Source organism: Arachis hypogaea, chromosome 11 (genome assembly GCF_003086295.3).
Source record: "Arachis hypogaea cultivar Tifrunner chromosome 11, arahy.Tifrunner.gnm2.J5K5, whole genome shotgun sequence".
Lineage (NCBI taxonomy): Eukaryota > Viridiplantae > Streptophyta > Magnoliopsida > Fabales > Fabaceae > Arachis > Arachis hypogaea.
Genome location: NC_092046.1, coordinates 142,328,571 through 142,353,869, shown reverse-complemented (window position 1 = coordinate 142,353,869; position 25,299 = coordinate 142,328,571). Strand labels below are relative to the sequence as shown.

Genomic DNA, 25,299 nt, shown 5'->3' with positions numbered 1-25,299 from the left:
TCACATTATAACAATCTCGGATGATGCACGGAGCACACTAGGCTAAGCCAAAAGGTCTGAAACACAAGGGAACGAGGAAAGTGTTAACACAAAGGATGGCAATCCATTGTGCAAAACGGTGTTTGTTGATTGTAAAGGAGGTGACTAAAGGTTAAAGGTTAACCTAATGTAACTGTAGCATAAGAGAATTGGACGGTAGAGAACTGCAAATAGAGGCTTTGGCTGCCACAAACCGGCAGACTAGCTATAGCCAAAGAATGCTGCAGCTCCCAATATATGCAAACCAGATAATGCAATCTACATGATTCTATTCAATGGACAACAGGATTAAACTTCTAGAACATTTTGGATCCACCAAAAAAGTGTAATGGAACAAATATTATCCTAAGAATGGGTGTCAATGATATGGATTTTGGTCCAGTTAAGAGTCAATTCAATGATACACCAAAGAGAATGCAAAGCAAAGTCCCCAATTTGATTTACCCTACTATGAATTAGCAATCACTACCACTACCAAATGAGTCCCTCACTCCACTGGATGTCTTTTTGGGATGAATTTCGAGTCTTTACCAGTTGTGTGAACTCTTCTTGACAATCACTACCTGAAGGCAAAAGAACCATGAAATGATTCGCCATAAACTAGCATCAAGCCATAACAAGAGTACAAACCTCAACCTTTGCTAGTTGAGGTTTTGACGTTGAAAAGGGAATGGTTCAACAAGGATTTGATCTCCTCATGCTCAAAGTTCAGATTTGATTGGTCTTTACACTCAATTTTGTTTCGTTTTCATGGCAATAACATTCCTCTTAACTACTGAGTAGTACAACAATATCATCACTATTATCCCCAGAATTAAGGCTGGGAGAATCAAATCCAATTGGCAATTTCTGAGTGTGGAACCTAATAGCTGTGTTGAAATAATTAAAAAACCTCCTGAAATTCAAATTCGAATCCCCTCTGCCTCCAAGTTTCAAGCTAAGAGAAGCAGGAGAACACACACTTTGCTTTGTGACATTGAAGTGCAAGTAATTTGATAAAGCTAAAGCGCAATTATCAGAGCCAAAGGTAAAGAACCTGGAATCAAAGGCAAATCGACCAATATGGGATACAAAATCATGGACAAGACTATGTTCTTGTTGAACACTCGCCGAATGAAACATGGTTTTTGTTCCATGTTACTCTGCCGAGGTTACAACTACCATATGAATAAGCAAATAAAAACACCGAAAACTAATAAATATAGTAGCAATTAGAGAGAGTTGACATGAGAAACACCATCATTACCACCACCAACAACAACCACAACGTGTGTTAACCATTTATAACATAGAAAGTGCGTGTGTGTGGATGTCAAAGTCAGAGAGAGTGTCAAAGAGATTGAAGAAGTAACAGTGCAAAGAACAAAGAAAAAAACATACGAAATGATGAATTGAAAAGGCATAATGATTAATTAACCTCCAAGCGTTGAGGTAGAGTCTTGCGCGGCGGCGAGAATATGCAAACGAGATTTGCAGAAGAAAAAAAGAATGAGAAAATGACAGTAATTGAAATTAGATGAAAAATCTAGTAGACATGCTTCTCTTCTATGAATGCTTCTAATCTGAAATTAAAAAAAAATTAAAAATAAAAAATTTGAGAAATCAAAATCTAATTAATAATTTTTTTTAAAATAAATGGAATATATTTTATAATTATTTTAATAATTGTTAATTATACTCCTACAAACAAGTAGGAGTAACGAATCCATGACCTGTTATGTATATATATGTTATGGAACGTTTGAGGCACAAAAGTTAAAGGAATAATTAAAACATGAATTTGTTTTGACTCATTAAATTTTTTTCATAACAAGGTTCTTTTAAATTAGACGAAGGTTTTTCTTCTAAAAGAAAAATGATTTTACTTTCTCATAAGCTTAATTAAATATTAACGTTAAATAGATTTTTAAAAATTGCGAGCCACGGCATTACAACGCCAACGCCCTGTCATTTGAATTACAAAAATGAAACATGGAATAACCCAAAAGGCATACTTTGATTAAAAATTAGAAATTCATAACATGTTGTGATTATCAATGATATCAAGTGTAGTCCATGTACCGTGTACATTTCATTACACACATAACACAGCTGTAGGACCCTTCCCGTTCCTTTCTCTTTCTCCTACGCGTTTATTAAGTAGTTCCTTTTTTCCCCTCCCTCTCTCTTTCTCAAAATAATAATAAAACGTTTGCTTATATTTAAATAGAGCAAGCTTAAGTGGCGTCTCTTTCTGGTTTCAAATTTCGAATTGGTAAGGAAAAAAGCAATGGCATCGCACTACTTCCTTAGCTGCTTTATCAGCAGCGTCGCCGTTCTATCCATCATATTGATTCAAACGACGCCGTTTTCTACGGCCCAGTCAGCATCCTGTAACGGCATACTCGTCTCCTACGCCTACACCGGCGGGACGCGCCTCCCGCCCAATGTCTCCGATGCGGCCAAGCAACCGTACCGGTTCGAGTCCACGCTCACTGTTCTCAACAACGGCCTCGACGACCTCAAGTCATGGAAGGTCTTCGTCAAGTTCCAGCACAATGAGTTCCTCGTCTCTGCCTCCGGCGCCGTCCTCGCCGACGGCACCACTCTCCCCGCCGCTGTCGGTAACGGCACCATCTTCGCTGGATATCCTATGACTGACCTCAAGACTGCGGTGGAAACCGCCGGCGACTTGACGCAGATGCAGGTCCAGATCGATCTCGTTGGCACTGTTTTTGGAGTGGCGCCGCCCACTGTTCCTCTTCCTTCCTCCATCAATCTCGCCAACGATGGATTCATCTGTAAGAAGCCAACTGGTCAAGGTAACATTTCTCGTTTTCGCGTGATTTAATTCTTCTAAACTGAGATTGTGATTTGGATTTGGATTTGTGTTTAGGTTAGGTGTTTGATCTTAGAATTTAAGTTAGGGGAATGTGGTTTGACTAGTGTTGACATTGAAAAAGAAAATAATGTTGGTTTTTTCAGGGAAGAATGTGAGTAATGTGTGTTGCACAAAGGATCCGAAGTTCAAAACGAACATAACCATAGATGATGAGTTCCTTCCCCGTCAAGATGGTGATCTATCAATCATGTATGATGTGATTAGAACTTATGATTCCAATTACTGGGCTGAGGTTACCATTGCAAACCATAACCCTCTAGGTCGTCTTGACAATTGGAAATTGAGCTGGGATTGGATGAATGATGAGTTCATATACTCAATGAAAGGGGCTTATCCTTATGTTGTGGATGCTTCTGATTGTGTCTTTGGTAAGCAAGGGACATTCTACAAGGAGCTTGACTTTGCCAATGTCTTGAATTGTGAGAGAAGGCCAACCATCATTGATCTTCCTCCCACCAAGTTCAACGATACGGATCTTGGTAAGATCCCTTTTTGCTGCAGGAATGGTACTATATTGCCGCCCTCGATGGACCCCAGCAAATCCGTTTCGAAATTTCAGATGCAGGTTTTCAAGATGCCGCCCGCTCTCAATCGCTCTCAGCTTTCCCCGCCACAGAACTGGAAGATAAATGGCACCCTCAACCCAACTTACAAGTGTGGCCCTCCCGTGAGAGTGAGTCCTAGTGAAAATCCGGATCCATCGGGCTTGCCGTCGAACAAGACAGTGATGGCAAGTTGGCAGGTTGTGTGCAACATAACGAAGCCCAAGGGAGCAACCAGCAAATGCTGTGTCTCATTTTCAGCATATTACAATGATTCGGTTATACCTTGCAAAACATGTGCCTGTGGATGCCCCAGTAACACTGCAAGAACATGTAGTACTACTGCACAGGCTATGTTCCTTCCACCAGAGGCACTTCTTGTTCCTTTTGATAACCGAACTGCGAAAGCTGTTGCTTGGGCTGATCTGAAGCATCTACCGGTTCCGAAACCAATGCCATGTAGTGACAACTGTGGTGTAAGCATTAACTGGCATGTATACACAGACTACACTAAAGGGTGGAGTGCAAGAGTCACTCTTTTCAACTGGGGTGACACTAATTTCGCAGATTGGTTTGCTGCAGTGCAAATGGATAAAGCAGCTGCAGGTTTTGAGAAAATGTATTCATTCAATGCAACCGCCCTAGACGGTGTAAACAATAATACCATATTGATGCAAGGTTTGCCAGGACTGAACTACCTTGTCGCGGAAGCAGATGGTGCCAACCCTCTTAACGATCCTAGGGTGCCTGGTAAACAACAATCAGTAATCTCATTCACCAAGAAAACTACCCCAGGAATTGATGTTGCTCATAGAGATGGGTTTCCCACTAAAGTGTTCTTCAATGGCGAGGAATGTTCACTTCCTTCGGTGTATCCAACGAGTAGTGGATTCAGGGAGGTCTTGTCCTGGAAAACTTCTATCGTTCTGTCTCTGTTGCTGGTTATCTTGATGCGGTAGCAGTGGTCATGTTTTGATTGTGAATCTTGCTTGCGTCGGTTTCTGAGGCAGTATTACATTCATATGTTGATATCATCACAGAGATTCAGTGAGAGACGTTAGTTCTGTTGTAACATTCAAGCTGTATGATTGATTTGGATGCTGTGCGTTGCCAATCCTTGTTCAATTGGTATGATTCTTTAGAGAATGTTATGGTATAGAAAATGTAGATTTATTGTATTAGATGACAGAAATATATTTCTTTTGTTTTTTTTATTCTAAGATCATCTTCATATATATTGCATTCGTTTTTCCTAATCATATATGACATTGAATCATTGATTGGAATCGCTTATTAGTGTGCCTAGTCTCTAGACCCAAAATCCAAATGGAGGTCAATTGACAATTACTTTGATGCTCTTCGAAAATTAGAGAATAAATTTAATTATATACATATTTAATACATGAAATAATTTTTTTTGTATATTTTATTTTAAAATCTATGTAATTAGTTTATGTATCATTTTTAGTGATGTACTTAGTTTATGAATAATTTTTGTGTTAAAAATATGCACAACAAAAATTACACAATAATAAAGAATCTCTAATTTCGAAAGAATATGAATGAAACAATTACCAAAGTATATTTATCCGTGCAGAATAAAAATATACACATGACCCTAAAAAAATTGGCGAGGTCAAGAGTTAATTAGCTTGACCAAACTTGAATGTGGTTAAACCTATAATCTGACTTACAAGTAAAATTAAATTATACATTAAAAACGATATATTAGAACTATATTTGAATTACCATATTAACCTCTATAAAGATAGCAAAGCTTTATTATTGAGTATCTAATCCTAGCAAATCTCTTCTCTGAGCACCGTTAAGTATGCATATGTTGATAACCAGCTCTTAAACAACTGTGCTTTATAGTAACAAAAATGTTTTGGCTTCTTGCAGAATAACAAATGAAACCGCCCAAAGAAATGGCACCAGAGAACCCCATAATCACTGATCAGTTAGTTAATCACTGCCTATTAATCAAGTTACTATTGTTATTGTACAGGCCACAGGGAATGCAAAACATAATATGACAAATATAAAAGCACAAACAAAAGTATCTAAGTACAAGAACAACCAGAAAAGAATAGCAAGACCCAATGTCTTGAGCAACCAAATGGAAATATTTACATGCCTAAGGTAAGTCATTTGCTTACTTTGACCAACATACACTAGAAGAGAAAATGAAAAAGGAACAAAAGAAAAATAATGTTCACAATTGTTATTAGTGTTAGAAATGCTCCTACGAGTCTGCAGATGTATCAAAACCTTGCTTCTGCAATCCTCCCTAACCCAACATACCTTCATCAACACCCTAAAGTTAGAAGCTTACTAGGAATTTTGTTATTCAAAGCAGTCAAAAATTGTCCATGCCCTTTGCATATATGCAGTTGAGGCATCTTTATCGCGTCTTTAACAGATTTCGTGTCGAGACTAAACCACTGTCGTTCACTATTTCCAGAAGTCTGAATATCTGTTTGTTGAACAATTTACACTCAGTTCCAAACTAGCTGATTGCAGAATGATAAAGCATATGTAACAGCAACTATTTACACTGGCAACTGCAAGTGGAAGGAACTATACAAGGTCTGTTCTAGACCGGAACGTTATCCAGGGAATACCCGTCGAAGTCGAAATCATTCTCAGCAGGTCCAATGCCTTCTTGCTGCCAGAACCATACAGATGTGATTTGTATAAAGTGAAAAGCTATAAACAGGCATACAAGAATTTAGTGAATTAGCGAACACGGAAAAGATCAAAGGACCAACCTGTTTGAGAAGTGCACTCATGAGATCCTCCTGCCCATAATGCTCAGGATAGAAGTTAGTTTGGGAGCTTGCATCAGGGATTCTTTCGGTCTTAACCCTTATTGAGTTGTCAGTGACGAGTGTATTGAGGTGTTGATTTTGGAGAGTGCCTTGCTCCATGCTTTCGCTCGCAGAGAATATAGGCTTTACAATCATGGTATTGGCATCTCTGCTTTGTCCCGTCTGTTGGTTAGAAGAAAAGCTCTGCTGCACTAAAACTGAAGGCGAGACATCAATGTTACCATGTAAAGGATTTGCATGCTGAGAGGCAGCATTATACGTAAGGCTTGGATTCGATACCTCCCAATCAAGTGGCTTTTTCAGTTCACTAAAAATGTCATAATTTGGAACAAACCCGCCTGCCCGTTTAATTCCAGAAGTAACTTCTTCTTGAAACGAGCCTTTTGTTGTGATACTGGATATACCAGGAGTGCTTCCAAGAGGGAAACTGCTGATGGGCATTTCAGTGGTTTGATTGATGGGAAAATTCATCATTGAAGAGCTTTGTGAAATAGGATTGTAGCCAGGTGCTCTAGTACTACCCGCAATCCCATTCCTGCCCATAAGAGCATTAGAAGTTCCATTTGATGCACTAGGCTGCCCCAAAGATGATGGGAGTCTGGGAAGGTGAGGACCAGTATTTTCGCTTAGCATGTGTCCTCTGGGTTGGGATTGTGCCATCTGCATTAACAAGGGATTGCTCTGTGTAGAAGCATTGACTCGGACGGTCATGTTGCCAAGGGGTTGGGATGATTGGTGCAAACTGGCAAGCTGCTTTGGTTCCATATTTGTAGGGATTCCGTGAAGTAAGTTCACTGGTTTACTGTTACTCAAATGTTGTTGTTGTTGTTGCCCTTCACTGAATCTTAACCTTGGGTTTTCAAAACTAAAAAGGTTTCTTTGATCCATGATGGGCATGGGTAAACCCGCTTTCGGAGTTGACCTACCAAGTCCAGCTGCTTGAAGTGTGGCTAGACTTTGTGCTGGAAGTTGGCCAGCAGCTGCAAGAGTTTGAAGATCAATTCCATTAATCGAAGAAATTGTCCCAAATGTTGCATCTTGAGGATTCATGAAGGAACTGTTCATGTTATTCTGATGCTGAGAAACCCCACTCAACCTTCGGAGGTACAAACGGTATTTCTGCAATGAACAAGGGAAAAATGTGTTAGCTCCTTCAGGTAATCATCTAATAGCAAAGGTGACCACAACAACTGGGAGAAGTAGGGATACGAAATTTTACTCTTGAATCTATTCATCCCAAAGTACACATTGCATGACAATATAATACCTGAAGGTGGCTGGCTACATTTTCTCTGGTGAGTCCAGGAACATTCATCAATTCAAGAATCTTTTTGGGTACAGCCTCTGTATAAACATCAAATTTGAAAATATAAGAGGAGGTCGTATATATTAAGAAACGTCTAATTAATCAGCTAAGGTTCGAGAACACTATAATTCTTCCCAACTAAGATACAACAGCCAAACTTTATCCTATTAAGTGTGGTTGGCAACTATATAGCTTAGTCAATGCTATGGTGTCCTATCATAAACTATATCTAATGAGAAACTATTAAAGACTAAATATTTCTTAATTGTTTCGCTTATTATTTTTCTAATTATTAGTCAACCATCTATCTGATCTACTCTCCTTAGAGACAAACTACCAATTTAGTGAGATACAACTAGATTAAGTGATTTTTATGAGCAACAATCTGCAGCCTGTATGTGTTATCGACACAGTGAAATTGTTGTTTTGAGGATTTCACAGCTCATGTATGCAATTAAACAAATACATGCATACCCTTTGGATGATGCATCCAAAGTGCTGTTATGCATTGTTATGCTGAATTAGGCATAGGTTGCATGGAAAGGGAAAAGGGAAAATTTTTTCACATACTATCAATTCCCAGTTGATCTACAGCAGCTACAAACTGTTGATGCAGCTCAACAGACCAAACAACTCTTGGCTTCTTTAAAGTTGAAGTGTCATCTCTTTCCTCTGCTTCCTCTTCCTCATCCCTCCTCTTCTTCGAGTTTCTCCAGTTGCTTTCATTTGCCGACGACGAGTAATCCGCGTCATCCGATGCCTTCTGCTGTCGATCTCCTTCTTCGGCACTACCCGACTGCTCAGTATCTCTCCATTCATTCTTTCTCTTGCGAACGACATGCTGCCATATGTTCTTCAAAGCCTCTATGCGAACCGGTTTAATTAAGTAATCGCAGGCACCGTGTGTTACACCCTTCATAACAACGTTTTTACCATCATCTGCAGACATCACTGTAACAAGTAACAACCATAGCACAAAACCATGTCAGTCTCAAACACATCAATGCAGTGCACATACGGATCTAAGCTGATGAATAAGAACACTTACTGATAACAGGGAGGTCCATTTCCAAGCCAATGTGTTCTAACAGTTTAAATCCATCCATGTCTGGCATATGCACATCACTGATAACAATGTCAAACCCATTTTTATTCTTTCGCAGAAGTGTAAGTGCTTTCTCTGCTGTATTGCATTTGGTAACTGAAATGGATACAACAAAATTCCTCAAAATTTAGAATTCAAGAACAAGAGAAGCACAAGAATCGAAGAGCAAGAGAACTAGAGAAGCACCACATGAAGTAAAAGGGAACCAAACTTGAAGAGAAGTATACATACAAGAATCCAAGAACAATTCATAAAAGGATTGCAATAACAAATTTTGCGATCACCAAATAACTATCTACATGCATGTAATATAGTTGGGGGAAAAAAGGGACAATCTTTTCTGTTTCTTTACTTAGTTTTTGGTTCAAGGAATTGAACCTACAAATCGGAAAATCGAAATTGAAGAGAGCCAGAGAGAGAGAGAGAGAGGTGATTGAGTTGTAGTACCTTCGTAAAGACAAGTTCGGAGCATCTTCTCGAGAATCATGAGACACGTGGGATCATCGTCCACAACAAGGACCCGCAGACCCGCCGGAAACTGGTCGGAGACGGCGTCGGCGGATTTCACAGCAGCACCTGAAGTAACCGTCGACATGGATCCCCTCCCGTTGCTGAGATTCATGGTTAAGTTGAGTTCAGAGATCCAAACAGCCACAGCGACACAACAAACTCAGACAAAAACATGAAACAAAAACAGAACAGCGGTTTCTGTTTTCTGAGGTTTCACATAATTGAAATTGAAACAAACAAAGAAGTAGTAGTTGGGAGCCGAGTTCAATTATTCAACGAGAAGCAACTGAAATGAAAGGAGAACGCAGGAATCGGAGAAGAAGAAATTAAAAAACAAAAAGGGGAAATGGAATTTTCGGACACAAAATTATTTATATAAACATGTTTTGTGCCTTAAACTCCACCTTATGTTATGTCCTTCTAAAATCCTCCTACTGTTTCTTTTCTGGTTTCTTCTTATTTTTCACATCTTCCATTTATGAAATTTTAATTTAAAAATAACGCATTTATTATTTTTATTAATCTTACATTTAGTATTAATTATGAATGAATTATGAAAAATAAATAATAACGATATTCCAAGTTATGTGTCATTCCTGAGAGAGTGGATCCAGCTCATTCATTGGAGGAACTTGCCCCCTCCTCTTAAATTAAATCTACTCTTCCGACACATTTTTAACAACTCATGCTTTCGAATTTTACTGCCTATACTCACAACTTTAATTAATTCTCTTTCTCTTTTTCTTTTTTTGATGATTTTTTTTTTATTAGGGAAATTTTTTTTGTTTTTCTATTATCCTCTTGTTGTAATCATTTATTAAATTGCTTTTGTAGCTGTTAGCACTTAGCACCCAATAATTTCACGTATGTTAGTGCCTTTCAAAAAAAGTAGTAGGTTCAATCACAGACAAAAGGGTTTATCTTTATTATTATATAATTTTTTTAATATTTTTCGTATATTTATTTAAAGATGAAAATTTTCTAATAATAATAATAACTTTAACATATACTTTAGATACATATTTTATTAATGGAATGCAGGCATGTTGGGTATTTTATGTCAAAGTTAATTACTGTGTGGTACTATGTAGAGCATGTCAACAAGTTGTCGTGTTCTCTCATCAGATATAAATGCTGTTTAAATTCGTGTATGGGACAACATTAATATAAAAGATTAAATGCTTTTATAGACGTTTATTCGTGCTTTAAAATGGATCTCTGTAATTAAGCAACGAACTTACTAATTATTAATATTAATTAATAAGCTAAGAATTTTAATTATTTTCCTAAAAAAAGTTTAACTTAAAAAACATGTTAAAATTATTAATGAAAAATAATTTATAGAAATAAAAAGTTTAAATTTTCAAATACAGTTGTTATATATTTATTAAATTAAAGTATTTACAAATTTATACTAACAGTCTTAATATGTGTTCTAATTGTTAACCAAAAAAAGCCAGGATTTTGATTCTCCTAATTAGAAAAGTAATAAGACATTAGTACCCCAAAAAAGAAAAACCGCCACTAAAAATAGAAAAGGTAAGAAATACATAATCCATTATTAATAGTCGAATATTTAATTGGCACACAAAACCATAAGCTTTATACTACTATTATATTCTAATTCCTTAATCATCAATTAACATTCCAAATTAACACTTCCAATGCAACTTTTCTTCCTCGTACCTTTTTTTTTTTCCTTCCTTTTATAATTGTTTCCCACATTTTCATTTTGTAGTGCATTTACATGAAACAGACGGATAGAATATTAAACCAAGCCTTATCCTCCATGGTGGGTCTCTTTTTTCTTCTATACACATCAAAGCCTAATAATAAAGATTCATGGGAAGCTCAAAATAATGATTTGTTTGTTTGGGTTTGGATCAATGTCCACTTCACATTCATACATGTAAACCAATCCCAAAGTGATGCAAGCCAGTTCATTGATTTGACCCTTAATTTTAATCACTTAATTGTATGGAATAATGCACACTTGTGGTGAACGTAACCAAGCACAGGCACTATGAAATTGAATTTGAAAATTTTATTTTGTTCCTTGAACAACAATGAGTTAAAAATAGTGATTGTGTGTCCAAATTCACAAAGGCATAGTTGTATATACCATATACTATATAGTAAATAAAGTAATGTTGTTGGCATGACAACCACCACTAATTAACTCTATTGTGGTGGTGCCTTTAATTTGGTTTCCACTTTGATGCAGTGAGAGTGGCCATTCCAATTTTTGCAACTACTAGTTTACTATTTATTTCATTCAGAAATTAAAGCAACCTGCTACTTGGAAACTAGAAAAAGAATAAATTAAATTAAACAAACCCTTCGGATATTTTTTCAAACAACCTAAGGATAATGTAATAGGTTACATTATTATATAAAGGATACTTAGAAAGAGTTTTGGAAATAATATTCAATTTGATCTCAAAATTTATACTTAAGTTTTAATTTGGTTTTTAAAATTTTAATAATTTTTATCTAATCTTAAATTTTGCGAATATAACTCATGTTAGTTTTTAAAATAATTTTCGACGCACAGACCAAAACGGTAACGTGAACAATCAGATGCTACGTTGTACTTTGTAAAACGATGTTATTTTAGTTTTAGCACTCACGTAACCTAAAAACGTCATAGGTGGTGTTTATTAAAATTTTTCCTCTCAAACCAAGTAATACAACGGCGTTTTATGGTTATTTAAACGTCAAAAAGTAAAACTGTATCATTTTATTGATTCTAGCGTAGTATGTCATTGTCCATGTCAACACTTCATTTGTAAAATTTGGAAACTAAATAGAGACAATTGAGATTCGTGTAGAAATCAAATTACTTATTAATTGGTTTCCACGTTATTCAAATAATAATAACAAAATTTGATATTAAAAAAGAGAATAATAATATTAATATATGGAAGGTAAGAGGAGTGGAAACTGCAAACTAAAGTGGGTATTAGGTTCAAGAACTTTTTGAGTGTGAAGGCTGCTACATACAATAGAGGGTGTGAGGTGAAGAAGGAAGCTCTCCTTTTGAAGCGACTTCAGTTCAATGCAACCAACTTGAATCCCTAAAAACTCCTCAATCCTCTCTCTCTCTCTCTCTTTTTTGTTGTTGCCTTTCTCAGTCTACATATATTATTCCGACTCACTCCTTTGCTTTTTCAATTTTCTTTATTAAACAATAAAAATCACTAATTTTAACCTTTAATTTTTTCAATGAATTAAAATTTTTTAGTTCATTATTGAATAGTGTTTTTTGTCTTTTAATAGTATTTACTATTTAATTCTGTCTACTCACATGGGTTTCGCATTAAAGTTATTATAATAAATGTATTAAAATTGAAATTTTATATATTTTATAATTTATTTATTTATTTATTAGTTAAGGGTCTATTTATATATGTACTCTGTTTTGGGAAACAAACCCTCCCTCGACACGTGTCACATGACGCCACTTCCATAGGATAAGGTCTCCATACTATGTATTGTTTTCCCTTTTTTCCTTTTCTTCTACCACAGCATTGTCATCTCTTTTTTTCATGTTGTTTTCTTTGGGGTAAGATTTTATCATCATAATCAGTTTGATGCTGGCCTGGGACATAGCCTAAACATCATTTAATTTGAAGGTAGCAAATAATTATAAAAATAAGACTTCTGCTAGGAACTAATAAAATATTTGTACAATATGTACAATGAGTTATATGAATTAAAAAATGAACATGACTCGGACTATTCAGAATAATCATCCGAATACTAGGGATAATAAACATCTCATCCTAAAAGTTTAAGTTGATTTTGGGGTTTATCAAAAATCGAACTCCTAACCTTTCGAATCTAAAGCTCTAATACCATATCATGATACCACTCATCCCAAAAACTTCAGTTGATGAGAAAAGATAACACTAATAATTATATCTCTAATACTGAATCGAATACCTCTAAACCTCCATTGTACACATTGTACAAATATTCCATTGGCTCCCTATATTTTCTCTAAAAATAATAATGTAATAACGAGATGAAAATAAAAGAGAGAGGGGGAGAAAAAATTACTTAGGAGTAAAATTAAAGTTAATTATGACAAATCCTTAAGGTAAGCAACCCTATAATATTTGAATAATTGGGAAAATTTATAATACATAGTGCAAGAAAAGCAGTGAAGCACGGCAAAAAAGGTAGCAATCTGCAAAACGTATATTCGCTTTGGAACCTTTTTTCTCTTACGATGAATAAACAAGACCTCACAATAAGTAACGCTTTTCATCACTGTAAAAAAGTTTGACATATATGTTAGAATAATAATAATTAATTAATTAGGAGCAAAACACACATTGTGGTACACTCATTCCCCACACTGAGCACTATATATTACAATACATACCCTCTTCACTTGTCTCATCTTAGCTCTTAGCTTTCACTTTGGCTTCTCCCAACAGATTTAAATCTTTAAAGTTTCATGATTCAATATATTATCGTTAATTGTTTATGGTTTGTTCCTCCTGGTTTTAAGCTTTTTATGAGTTAGAGAATGGCGAAACACACATGATATATGCTTTTAAGGGAAATGGAATATTTTTGTATGGAGTTTGAGTGAGACTGGGAGTGGGCGATAAAGATTAAACAATACATGCGCGCAATTAAAATATTTATTGTTTTTACAGGTTTTTAAATTGGTAAAAATTTAAGTACAGTTAACTTTATGTGAAGTTGATAGTTGATAATAATTAAATAATTTGATAAATTTAATTAAATTATCATCTAATGACTTTTAGTTATTAACTTTGTATAAAATTATCTGCATCTGAATTTTTATCTTTTAAATTATAATAATTGTCAGGTTGAATGTGATTCTAGACCAACAAACTTGTACCAAGTGGCAATTCGTGGAAGTTGGAGAAAAATGCAACCAACTTTTGCTAACTTCTTTTTGTATTTTTTTTTTAAGTAATAATTAAAAAAATGTTTAAAAATTAGTCATTTTTAATATTTTTTGTTATTTTTTATCAATATAAATATTAAATTAATTTGAATAAATATATTTTATTAATTTATATGTATAAATTTTGATAAATATAAATATAAATTATATATTTTTAAGTATAAATTTTTATAAATATAAGTATAAATTATTGCTGATTAAATACTGATTAAAAATTATAATATTTACTGGTCATATATCAATAATAATAATAATAATAATAATAATAATAATAATAATAATAAGAGATTTAAGAAAGAAAATACTTAAAGATAAACTCTTCTAGTAAAAAAATAGAATGGTAGTTAGTTATTAGTTAAAATATAAAAAATATTATTAGTTCCATAATATTTTTCTTGTAAAAATACTTGTTAAGAGTATTAATATAATAAGCTTGTATTAATATATTAATATAATCATGAGTCCCATGTCCAGCAACACTTCACTTTTTCTTGTTTTATAATTTTTACAACTAACTTTTCTTATTTGGTTAAAGACTTAAAGTTGGAATGGGTCTTCAGAGAGCGGAGACCTTTCCGATCCCCCGTTCCGTTCTCCTCTCATTTTTGTCATAAATCTCTATTTATATTTTTTTATGAAAAGGGCAGATATTCGTAAATATCTATCGATAATTAAATATTATTAAATTTTAAATTTTAAAAAAAAACAATACAATCGGAATAAAATTTTATATTCAATTAAATATAATTTAAACACAAATTTAACATAATTACATATATATAAAATTTTTAACATATAAATTAAAATAAAATAAATTAAAATTATTTACATAACTTATATAAAAAATATTTAAATAATTTTTTTTGTGAGAATTTCACAAATTTTCATAAAATGAGTACCTCAATTTTTGTCTCCATTTTTATTTATTCGTGGAGACAGGTCCATCTCCATAAAAATTTTACAAATTCCTATTAACTTTTTCGCCGAGAATAATCTTACGAATATCTGCAGATAAAAAATTTTTTGCCATCCCTGTAGTGCCATTGCTTTTTCAATGCCACCATCACACACGGCTTTAATTAACACAATTAAATGAATCACCGGAGAATTAAAAACCGGACATCACATTGTTGTTATTACTGTTTATTATTATTTTATTTCTTGTCTTCGAATTACTCATTTGACTATGATTTTTTTTTTAATTATGTTATATTTATACTAAAATCAGTTATTAAAGTAGTCGTAAAAAAAATCAATTATTAAGTTATAAGTATAAAATACATTTTCAAATATAAATACACATTAAAATAAATTAAATCACATATATATTTATATACAAATACATTGATGACTGATTTTAGTGGTTAATTTTAGTATACAAATAATATTTTTATATTTTTTTCTAATACTCGAAATGCATGCTCATTCTCATGTTAAAAAATATTCAATGTTTAATAAAGGACGTAGTAGTTTACCTTTTGTTAATCATTCAAAAATTAAAACAGGAAGAAGTTTTGCTGCTTATGTATTTGCTGCATAATATACTTTTGGATCAATGTTGATATTAACTAAGATAAAAATTTGTAGAAACATACAAAATATTCAAGTCAAATAACTAACGAATTCTGTTAGGGAGCCAATAGAATATTTGTACAATATGTACAATGAGCTATATGAGTTAAAAAATAAACTTTTACTTTGATATCATGTCATAACACCACTCATTCCAACAACTTTAGCTGATGAAAAAAAATAACATTAATACTTATATCTCTAATATTTCTCTAAACTTCCATTATATACATTATACACATATTTCATTGGCTCCTTCTACTTTCTCATAACGAAATTCATGTCTTACGTGATGAATACGGTCTTTTTCTATGACCTTTAAATATCTATATCCATTTATTATTATACTCTTTTATTTATATATATATATATATATATATATATATATATATATATATATATATATAATGCCAGCACAATAATGTAATTGGTTAATTATGAATTTGTGAATAAATTAAAAAACTTCCATGCATACAAATGATTGAAATAAGGATAGAAGTTTATATATATATATATATATATTTAATGAGATGGATATACTCATATAGAGTTTTTTAATTTAGATATGACGTCGTTGATGGAGTTATGCAGCGATATGGTGATTATTGGTGTTTAACGGATTTGTGACGGTTGGGTAGCAGAAATCGGTGGCACCGATTGGTTGCAAGGAAATCGGAGGCACCGATTTCAGGTCGCGAAGGGTGCACAAATCGATGGCACCGATTTGTGTTCCTTGGCCACGCGTGACGCATACAATTCCCTCGGTTGCCCGTGACCCCCTTGCCACAAAAGAACCCCCTCATCCTATCCCTTTCACTCTCTTTGACTTTAGTTTTCCTCTCTTCAGCACCCTCAACCGTATCCCTTTCACTCTCTTTCACTCTCTTTCACTTTCGTCTCCCTCTCTTCAACACCCTCAACCCCACCTCAAAGAATTCAAAGAAAATGCCAAGAAGACAAAAAATTAAAGAAGTAAATCAACCAGAGCTTCACATTGTTAATTATCTTGGAGATCCAAATTATGTAAGTTTTTATTTTTTAATAATCTGATTTAATAATAATAATAGTGATAAATATTAAATTTAATTAGAAATATATATTGTAATAGCATTAAGTAGAGATTAATTAAATCATATATGTATGTATGATTTTATTATTAGGTGGTTAGAAATAGAAATTAAAATTGAAATTAATCATGTATGTATGTATGTATGTATGCATGTATGATTAGGTGGTTAGAAATAGAAATTAAAGTCGAAATTAATCATGTATGTATGTATATATGTATGTATGTATGGTATGGTATGGTATGGTAAGCTGTAAATAATTTTTTTTAGTTAATGAACTAATGAAATCAGATCCTGTACATGCTCCCCTAAAGTAGATTGTAGTTATTATTAGTAGTAGTAATTGAGTTTAATAATTTATTATGATTAATAATTAAAATTTAATAAATTATTTTATTTATGATCAATAATAAATGAATTTTAATTCATTAAAATTTAGAGAATAACTTAGTAGTAACTAAACTTAGATTAGAAAATTGTAATGTTGTGTTATGAATAATAATAATAATAATAATAATAATAATAATAATAATAATAATAATAATAATAATAATAATAATAATAAAAAAAAAAAAAAAATTAGTATGCTATTTTATGAGTAATAATAACAATAATAAATTAGTATGCTGTTTTAAGGTAATGAATATGATTGAAAGATTTTTGTATAACGGATTTATTGCGTATGCTTGGAATGCAATTATGCTGAAATTAGTTATAATGGTCATGTAACGATAATTGTGTTTTTGAGAATATAGTTATATTATACTGGGACTTATAGTGGAAATGTGATATTGTAGGGTTCAAGGATGTTACTGTGTGAACATTTAAAGCCGCAGGATTCATACAACCAAATTGTTGAGTCACACACTTACGCGAGACATGATTTTATTATGTTTCACAAATTGGATTTATTCCATGTCAGTCAGCAATGATTAATGCTCTGATTGAGAGATGGCGGCCTGAAACTCACACGTTTCACTTTCCAGTTGGTGAGTGTGCCGTGACCTTGGAGGATGTGGCGATGATTCTCGGTCTGCCGACAAATGGTCTTCCGGTAACAGAACCGACCATGAGTTGTTTTGAGGCATTGGAAGCCGAGTGCTTGCACCAATTTGGAGTTGCACCGAGGAAGACGGAATGTAGAGGGAGCTTTATAAAATTAACATGGTTTAGGGGTTTGAGAGATCGTATAGTGTTGAATAATGTTGAGCATATTCAGATGTATGTAAAGTGTCACATAATGTTGTTATTTGGGACAGTTATGTTTGGAGATAAGGCGAGTTCAGCTGTTCATTGGAAATTTTTACCTTTGCTCCGTAACTTTCATCAGATCATACAGTTTAGTTGGGGTTCGGCATGCCTGGCACACTTGTATAGATCATTGTGTAGGGCAACTCGTGTCGACTGCAAGAAGATGGATGGTCCGTTGGTACTCTTGCTCACTTGGGCTTGGATCCGGCTACCATTTCTAGCGCCTATTCCCGGCAATCCCCGAGTGTTTCCAATTGCAAACAGGTAAGTTTGATTAAAGTATGCATTGAAATGTATGATAGAAATTGTTTTATGTTTTTTTACAAGATTAGTTAACTAATGAATTGTCCGATGGCAGGTGGCGTAGCTGGGACCGTGAAAACTATGCCTACTGATATAATTCTCTTGCGCACTACAGGAGATTGTTGGATGATCTACAAGAAGGACGGGTATGTTGTAAAATACAAGTACCGTATGTAACTTGTATAGTAAATTAATTGTTGTGTAATCATCTGACTGGTTCGATGTGTCTAGTTTGTTTGGCAGGCATATGGCATTGGAAACATCGACCCAGACATGATTCCTTTAGACATCCATCATAATTCGGTTATCTGGAGTGACATAGTGCCACTTATATCTTTTGAATGCATCGAGTGGCATGCATCTGATAGAGTAAGGAGACAATTTGGATTGACACAGGGTGTTCCTAATCAACCAGAGAATCTAGGTGCATCACACGGCGAAGTTCTTACTGGGCCTAAGAATCAAGATTGGGCCAATACCCACTCTTCTTGGGTGATGAAGTGGACCAATCGGTATAGTCACACACTCTCTGATGACTTAGTGCATTTACATTATCCATTAGAAATTTACATGCATTGGTACCGAGCTGCATTTGGTGACCACTTGCAATTGTCGAACCTTGTATTCGAATAGAATCCAGAAGGTCCTCCAGCACCACCAGCGCCGGAACTGGAACCGGATCCGGTACCTCCACCACCACCGCCAGTAATACCGCCACACCAGGGGGGTTGAGTACTTTGTACCATATGTTCCTGAGACGCATCCGTCTGATTATTTTTCAGCGTCAGTCCCGGTACAGCAACAGTATTTGGGTGGTCCACATTTTGAGTATCCAGAGCAAACTTCATTCAGATGAAATGTAAAAGAAGGTAACTACTACTCTTCGGCTGGACCTGCACTTGGTCCAGCACTTTGGCGACATTTACTACGACTATGGCCATCGGCACCGCATTGCTTGCATCGCCTAGGGCGACGCAACATACGAGTGTCCATCTCATTCAAGAAGTGGGTCATCTTCGGACGACCTTTGGCCACACGTCTGAGGAACGGATTTCCAACAAATCGAGGTCCATGATAAGCAGGCCACGTTGCAGGATTTTTCAGTGGTCTAAACCTAGCCCTGTATACTCTTCGAACTTGGTCCATCTTGTATACATCATGAACGTACACTTTCTAGTCCAACCACTGATTTGCACAACAAGCAAACACATGTCGACACGGAATTCGGTCAACCTGAAATTCACCACAGTCGCAACGACGCTGGCGTAGGTCAACTGCATACTCAACCCCACTTGGCATCTCCCGTACCTCAAATACTTCATTTTCTCTATCAAAACAACTAACCTATATGTTACCCGATGCCCGTTGATTTGCATGCACCTTGGTGGTCACCATCTCAGAGAACACAAGTCCAGCATTTATTCGGGCTTCAGCTTCAGCTCTTTTCCTAGTGAACAACTCATTCAGTCTGTAAAATGTAGCCTTAACAAGCGCAGTCACCGGGAGATTGCGTGCACCCTTTAAGACGGAGTTGATTTACTCCACAAGATTGGTGGTCATATGACCCCATCGGTATCCACCATCAAATGCCAAAGCATACTGCTCACGTGGGATCCAATTAAGCCAGTTGGTGTAAGCCTCACCCCGTTCCTTTAATCGTTCATAGTGCATCTGGTACTCCCTGATTGTTCTCTAGTATCCTATGAAAAATATTCAGTCAACAATGAACACCATTCTATTTGATCGTACTGACAATAAATTCAAAGTTCATTGTATTTAAACTTACCAATATTGACTATGAGCTTCTGCAAGTAAGGTGTCAAGAAGTTGGATTCAATATGTCGGATACAAAACATATGGAATGCTCTAGGAGGAGACCAAGCCCCATTACTTCTCTCAATAGCTGACCTAATAGAATCGTGTCGATCAGAGATGAGTCCCACACCATCACGTGTCACCACATGTTGATGCAAGTTACTCAGGAAAAAGTACCATGCGTCAGAAGTCTCTCCCTCCACTATGGCGAATGCAATAGGCACGATGTTGTTATTACCATCTTGTGAGACTGCAACCAATAAACAACCCTTGTATTTTCCATACAAATGAGTCCCGTCCACCTGCACCACTGGCTTGCAGTGTCTGAAGGCCCTTATACAAGGGTAATAACTCCAGAAGATTCTATGCAGTACACGTATATCAGGAACCAAATCATCCCCCTGGTAAGCAGGCATTGTTTCGAAGTGAACCACTGCTGATGGCTCCTTGTGACACATGGCCTCAAACCATATGGGCAAAGCTTCATACGATGCCTCCCAACCTCCGAAAATTGATTCCACCGCCTGTTGCTTTGCTAACCAAGCCTTGCGATAACTGATGGTGTAGTTAAACTTTGACTGGACTTCAGCAATTACTGATTTTACCTTTATAGACGGGTCAGCCTCTACCAATGGCTTAATTGCTTCTGCAACTGTCTTCGACTCCAGCTTCGAATGGTCTTGAGAAATAGTAGACCTTGTACACGTGTGACTTCCGTTGTACCTCCTTATCTCCCAATAGTACTTCTTCTGCATTTTGGTAACCCTGATCAACCAGTCACAACCATTACCATATTCTGTACATTTGGCATAGAATGTCGTCGGTTCCGACTCATATACCCGATAGTCTACACCTTTCCGGATGGTATAATCTTTCATTGCCTTGATTACTGCCTCCCTTGAACTGAATTCCATCCCCACTGTGAACTCACCATCCGCCACAACAGGAAGCACTGCATACATCAAAAATAATAGGATTTATTGTGTACTTAGCAATAAATCATTTATTACAACTCAATTAATAAACACACTTTACCATGTAAGATCATAATAGTCTTCTTTGTCGCTATTCTATCTACGTAAAGAACATCTAAATATAACTCATAACAAAGAACTATTAATTAATAAAAAAACCAAATGCTATGCTCACAAATGACTATCCACATATCACATATATTACTTATCTGACATAATGATCTGCTACTTAAGAGTTTCATACAACTATCTAGCTTTACGCACCTGGATTCATATATTGCGGAAACTCCGGTGCGTGCATAGCCTCCAAATCCAACGACCGCATGAAAGAAGGCTCCTGAAACGGATGCGGGTTTGCTAGTGCATCTGCAACTACCGCCACATCTGCATTCATGTCGCCGCCAGCTTCATCTTCGTGTTCACCTGGACCAACGATCTCATAGTTACTTTCAAATTCATCCTCGCTTTCACTATTATAATCTTCCAACACAATGTTACGGTCCGCTTTAGATTGCTCAAACTCAACATACAACTCGATATAAGACATTCGGTGGCGATTTTCCATATACATTGAAAACATTTCATGCATACTCGCTTCATCCGTCACGTACTTGGTCTGAAATTGAACGAACCCACCAAACACAGATAAAGGATACCTGTACAAAATACATGATACTCTCCTAGATCTTTGAGAATCTATCTTCTCACAAATCACACCTTTCAATTCCTCAAACGACAACGTGAACAGAATAACAACATCTACTGGATTTTCACACACAAATTGAACTCCTTCATATGTTTGCAACAAAATCTGCCCATAACAATAAATCTTCAACACAACTCTATCATCAATATCAGTATACATACTTGCCTATTTTCACACTCATTTAAATTTTTTCTATAAGAATGACGGAAAGAATGACGGAGAAGAATAAAAGGAGAGGAGGAAGAACATCAGCTTAGACGGAGACCAGAGACGAAGAAATGAAGCTTCTGTGATGTTTTCTTCATTTTATTTAAGCAGTTACGGCAAATCGGACCCACCGACCGCGTTCCGCACAAATCGCTCGCTCCGATTGGTGCACTGTCGTATTAAAAAAAACATTTTTCATGCCCGAAATCGGTGGGACCGATTACTATGTTATAAAATAGGACTCCTACAAATCGGTGGGTCCGATTTGGTATCTCCATCTTACACAAATCGGTGGGACCGATTTGTGTTCTTCATCTCTCTTCCACAAATCGGTGGGACCGATTTGTGTTCCCTCTTCTCTCTCCTTGAAATCGGTTCCACCGATTTCTTCCCCCCTAATTTCTTAAAATAACGCCGTCATAACAGTGTAATTTCTCCCAAATGATCATAATGAAGCATTACTCAAAACACTAAATCATATTAAAAAAAATCAGCCCATATATATACTATTATTAATTTTTTTCATGGTATCTTACAAGTAGTTGCCAAATCAAAAATAAAGTTATGATCTAAACTCAATTTAAGAAAATTAATAAATTACTGTATATATAGAACAGAATTTAAGTCCGACAATTGACCCATTATAATAATTTTTTGCCCCACATTTTAAAAGAAAATTATGTGCAAAAAAATTATGTTATTAGATATTAATACAATGATAAAAAATATTGTATTATATAAATTTAAAACAAACAATAATACAAATAGCTAATTATCTAAAACTAAGTATAGTTTCTCAAATATAATTAAAATTATTAGTATTTAGTAATTTTTTATAGTTTTTTTATAATATATATAATTTATTTACTTTTTATTGTTTTATTTAATTTATTTTTTATATTACATATAATAATTGTTTTCGTTGAAAAAGCTTCTATTATAAATATTATAGAGTGTTAATTTTGTAATTAAATATTAAAAAATTATTTGAATATTTGTTTAATTGAAAAAGAGATATTATCTATCTATATTATAAAGAGATGGTGCTTATTTGATTTGAATTTTTGGTTTTTTCACAAGTTTTTTTTTTGTTTCTCCCACATAATTTTACTAAAAATACGAAATGCTACAAATTAATAATAAGCTACAAATTAAAAAATACGAAATGCTTGATAAGACACTAGTATTATTAATAATAAACGTATTATGTAATATTGTCAAAACATTGAAATGAAAAAAAAAATTTAATTAATATATTTTTAATGTATTAATTATATTTATTTTTTAAAATTTGACTAAATAACATACTCTAAGGTTTAGATATCTAAATATATTGTTGATTATTATTATTTTTTTTATATATTAATTAGGGTGTTTTATTGATTTGCGTTTTTATTTTCTGTTTTTATTTCGGTGTTTCTATTTTTTGGATTTTATAAAGAAAAAAATGAAAACAATAAAATTTTGTTTTTTGTTTTCACCTCCTGTTTTTAATTTTTCCTTCACAAAATTCAAAAAATAGAGAACACTGAAAATAAAAATAGAAAATGAAAACGCAAACCAAACGTACCTTTAACTTTTGGTACTTCTCGATACTTATTCAAATGGACGAGCAAATTGACTATTTAACCAAATTGGTTATATACAATCATCACTATAGCGTTAATTGAAAAGTGTTAAATTAATGAGAAACGATAGGAGAACAATGCATATAGTAAACAATACGAACAACGGATTAAAAAAGGAAGGTAAAATTAATTTTAAAATATAAAAAACCTATTTAAAAAAGTACTACCCCAACTAACTCTAATTTTACTCAGAAAAACTTTTCTTTCTCTCCCTAGCCGCACTTTCCATTTCTCACTAGCCATCGCCTAGCATCCTCTGTCACGTCGCACGGATTTCCCCTTGTGCCACCCCCACCGCCGTCGCACCATCACAGCCCCCAGCATCCTCCATTGCGCCACACGGATTCCTACTTGTGCCGCCCCCACCTCCGACGCGCCATCGCAGCTTCCTCCCCCGTGTGCTACAGCAACCATCGACCATGTAAGCGTAGCCACCATTTGTAACACCCTAACTTTCAGCACGTCATGATCGTACCAAAAGTGAGGCATTACTGACCTATTTTTCGTATTTAATATTTAATACTGAGCTTTTAGTTCGATTTCGCGTTTCAATTTAAAAAAAAAAAGCCAAAAAGTTTTGTTTCTATTAATTAAAATCATATATCAAAGATCTCCAAGCAATACTAGTCACATAGTTAGTAAGAATAATAAATATCATACAAAAGAATTCAAATGAAACTTAGATACAACTCCTACCCCTCTGTATAAAATAAAATCTTAACTAACAAAGTCGAGGGAATTCTAGGAAAGTGACTCAACACATAAACTTAACTCAAATAAGACTAATAATCGCCCGCAACTTCAAACTGAGTCTTCGAACCTGTGTCACTGAAAGGGTGGAAGATTTTGGGGTGAGAACAAACCACGCGTTCTCAATAGGGAATGGGAATACCGTAAGAGTAATGAGATAAAATGCAAATAATTCACTTTACTCAGTAAAACTATATTTTTATCAAACCTTTTGAAAATAATTTTTACTATTACTTTATATAATTAATTACCTTCTTTAAATTTCTGAACTTAAGACAAATCTCAATCACAACCTTAGTTCTCAGTCACCTCAATACATAAACTAATAGCACAGGAAACAGATCAACACAAACAAATAGCAATAAGACAAACAGCACAATCACAGAGAGACAAGATAAGCAAACACAATCAAATGCAAATATGCAAATAATGATGATGCATGTCTAGTCCTATCGCAGGTAATGAGCTCATTTATCGGTTTCGACCTGCACCCGACGCAATCCGACTCACAAGTCAGATAAGGCATTGTAGCGGCATAACCTCTGCAAGTTTCTACTTCTTACAGGCGCTGATTCTCCAGTTGAAGTATGCCAAACATGACCTCTGCAAGTACTTACAGGCGCTGATTTTCCAGCTGAAGCATGTGCCACTTTCTCCTGAAAGTCATTCCATACACACGGGCATCCCTGCACAATCATTCACACATAAAGCCCACGGCCTCCAGTGAGCGTTACGTATTGCCGTCCTCACTGAGCCGTCTCTATTGTGTCAAGTGAGCGTTATGTATCGCCATCCTCACTAAACACTTGGCACTAAGGCCCAACAACACTCAATATCTTTTCAGTTACTGCTCTCTACTCTTCT

The 25,299-nt window shown here is 34.8% G+C and overlaps 3 protein-coding genes across 3 annotated transcripts; 2 read left to right on the top strand and 1 right to left on the bottom strand.

The window, feature by feature from the left end:
• The first annotated feature begins 2,115 nt into the window (after positions 1-2,115).
• Positions 2,116-4,748, top strand: LOC112723131 (COBRA-like protein 7). The gene is made up of 2 exons (XM_025774375.3): positions 2,116-2,840; positions 3,004-4,748. Exons 1-2 carry the CDS (start codon positions 2,309-2,311, stop codon positions 4,419-4,421), a joined length of 1,950 nt encoding a protein of 649 aa, XP_025630160.1. The 5' UTR covers positions 2,116-2,308; the 3' UTR covers positions 4,422-4,748.
• Positions 4,749-5,423: 675 nt separating this feature from the next.
• On the bottom strand, positions 5,424-10,058 carry LOC112723130 (two-component response regulator ARR1). Its single transcript, XM_025774374.3, has 6 exons — positions 9,152-10,058; positions 8,648-8,800; positions 8,170-8,550; positions 7,561-7,637; positions 6,234-7,412; positions 5,424-6,130 (listed from the first exon to the last, which is right to left on the bottom strand). Exons 1-6 carry the CDS (start codon positions 9,324-9,326, stop codon positions 6,059-6,061), a joined length of 2,037 nt encoding a protein of 678 aa, XP_025630159.1. The 5' UTR covers positions 9,327-10,058; the 3' UTR covers positions 5,424-6,058.
• Positions 10,059-17,729: 7,671 nt separating this feature from the next.
• On the top strand, positions 17,730-18,988 carry LOC140176262 (serine/threonine-protein phosphatase 7 long form homolog). The gene is made up of 3 exons (XM_072206202.1): positions 17,730-18,316; positions 18,471-18,501; positions 18,599-18,988. Exons 1-3 carry the CDS (start codon positions 17,730-17,732, stop codon positions 18,986-18,988), a joined length of 1,008 nt encoding a protein of 335 aa, XP_072062303.1.
• Positions 18,989-25,299: the final 6,311 nt, after the last annotated feature.

Bases quoted from the DNA above. Each gene is read 5' to 3' on its own strand.
- LOC112723131 (XM_025774375.3), top strand. From the start codon at position 2,309: ATGGCATCGCACTACTTCCTTAGCTGCTTTATCAGCAGCGTCGCCGTT. The intron at 2,841-3,003 runs GTAACATTTCTC...TGGTTTTTTCAG, and splicing joins TAAGAAGCCAACTGGTCAAG to GGAAGAATGTGAGTAATGTG.
- LOC112723130 (XM_025774374.3), bottom strand. From the start codon at position 9,326: ATGAATCTCAGCAACGGGAGGGGATCCATGTCGACGGTTACTTCAGGT. The intron at 8,801-9,151 runs GTACTACAACTC...TATCCATTTCAG, and splicing joins CCGAACTTGTCTTTACGAAG to TTACCAAATGCAATACAGCA. The intron at 8,551-8,647 runs GTAAGTGTTCTT...TACTTGTTACAG, and splicing joins AATGGACCTCCCTGTTATCA to TGATGTCTGCAGATGATGGT.
- LOC140176262 (XM_072206202.1), top strand. From the start codon at position 17,730: ATGATTAATGCTCTGATTGAGAGATGGCGGCCTGAAACTCACACGTTT. The intron at 18,317-18,470 runs GTAAGTTTGATT...TGCGCACTACAG, and splicing joins GTGTTTCCAATTGCAAACAG to GAGATTGTTGGATGATCTAC. The intron at 18,502-18,598 runs GTATGTTGTAAA...TTTGTTTGGCAG, and splicing joins ATGATCTACAAGAAGGACGG to GCATATGGCATTGGAAACAT.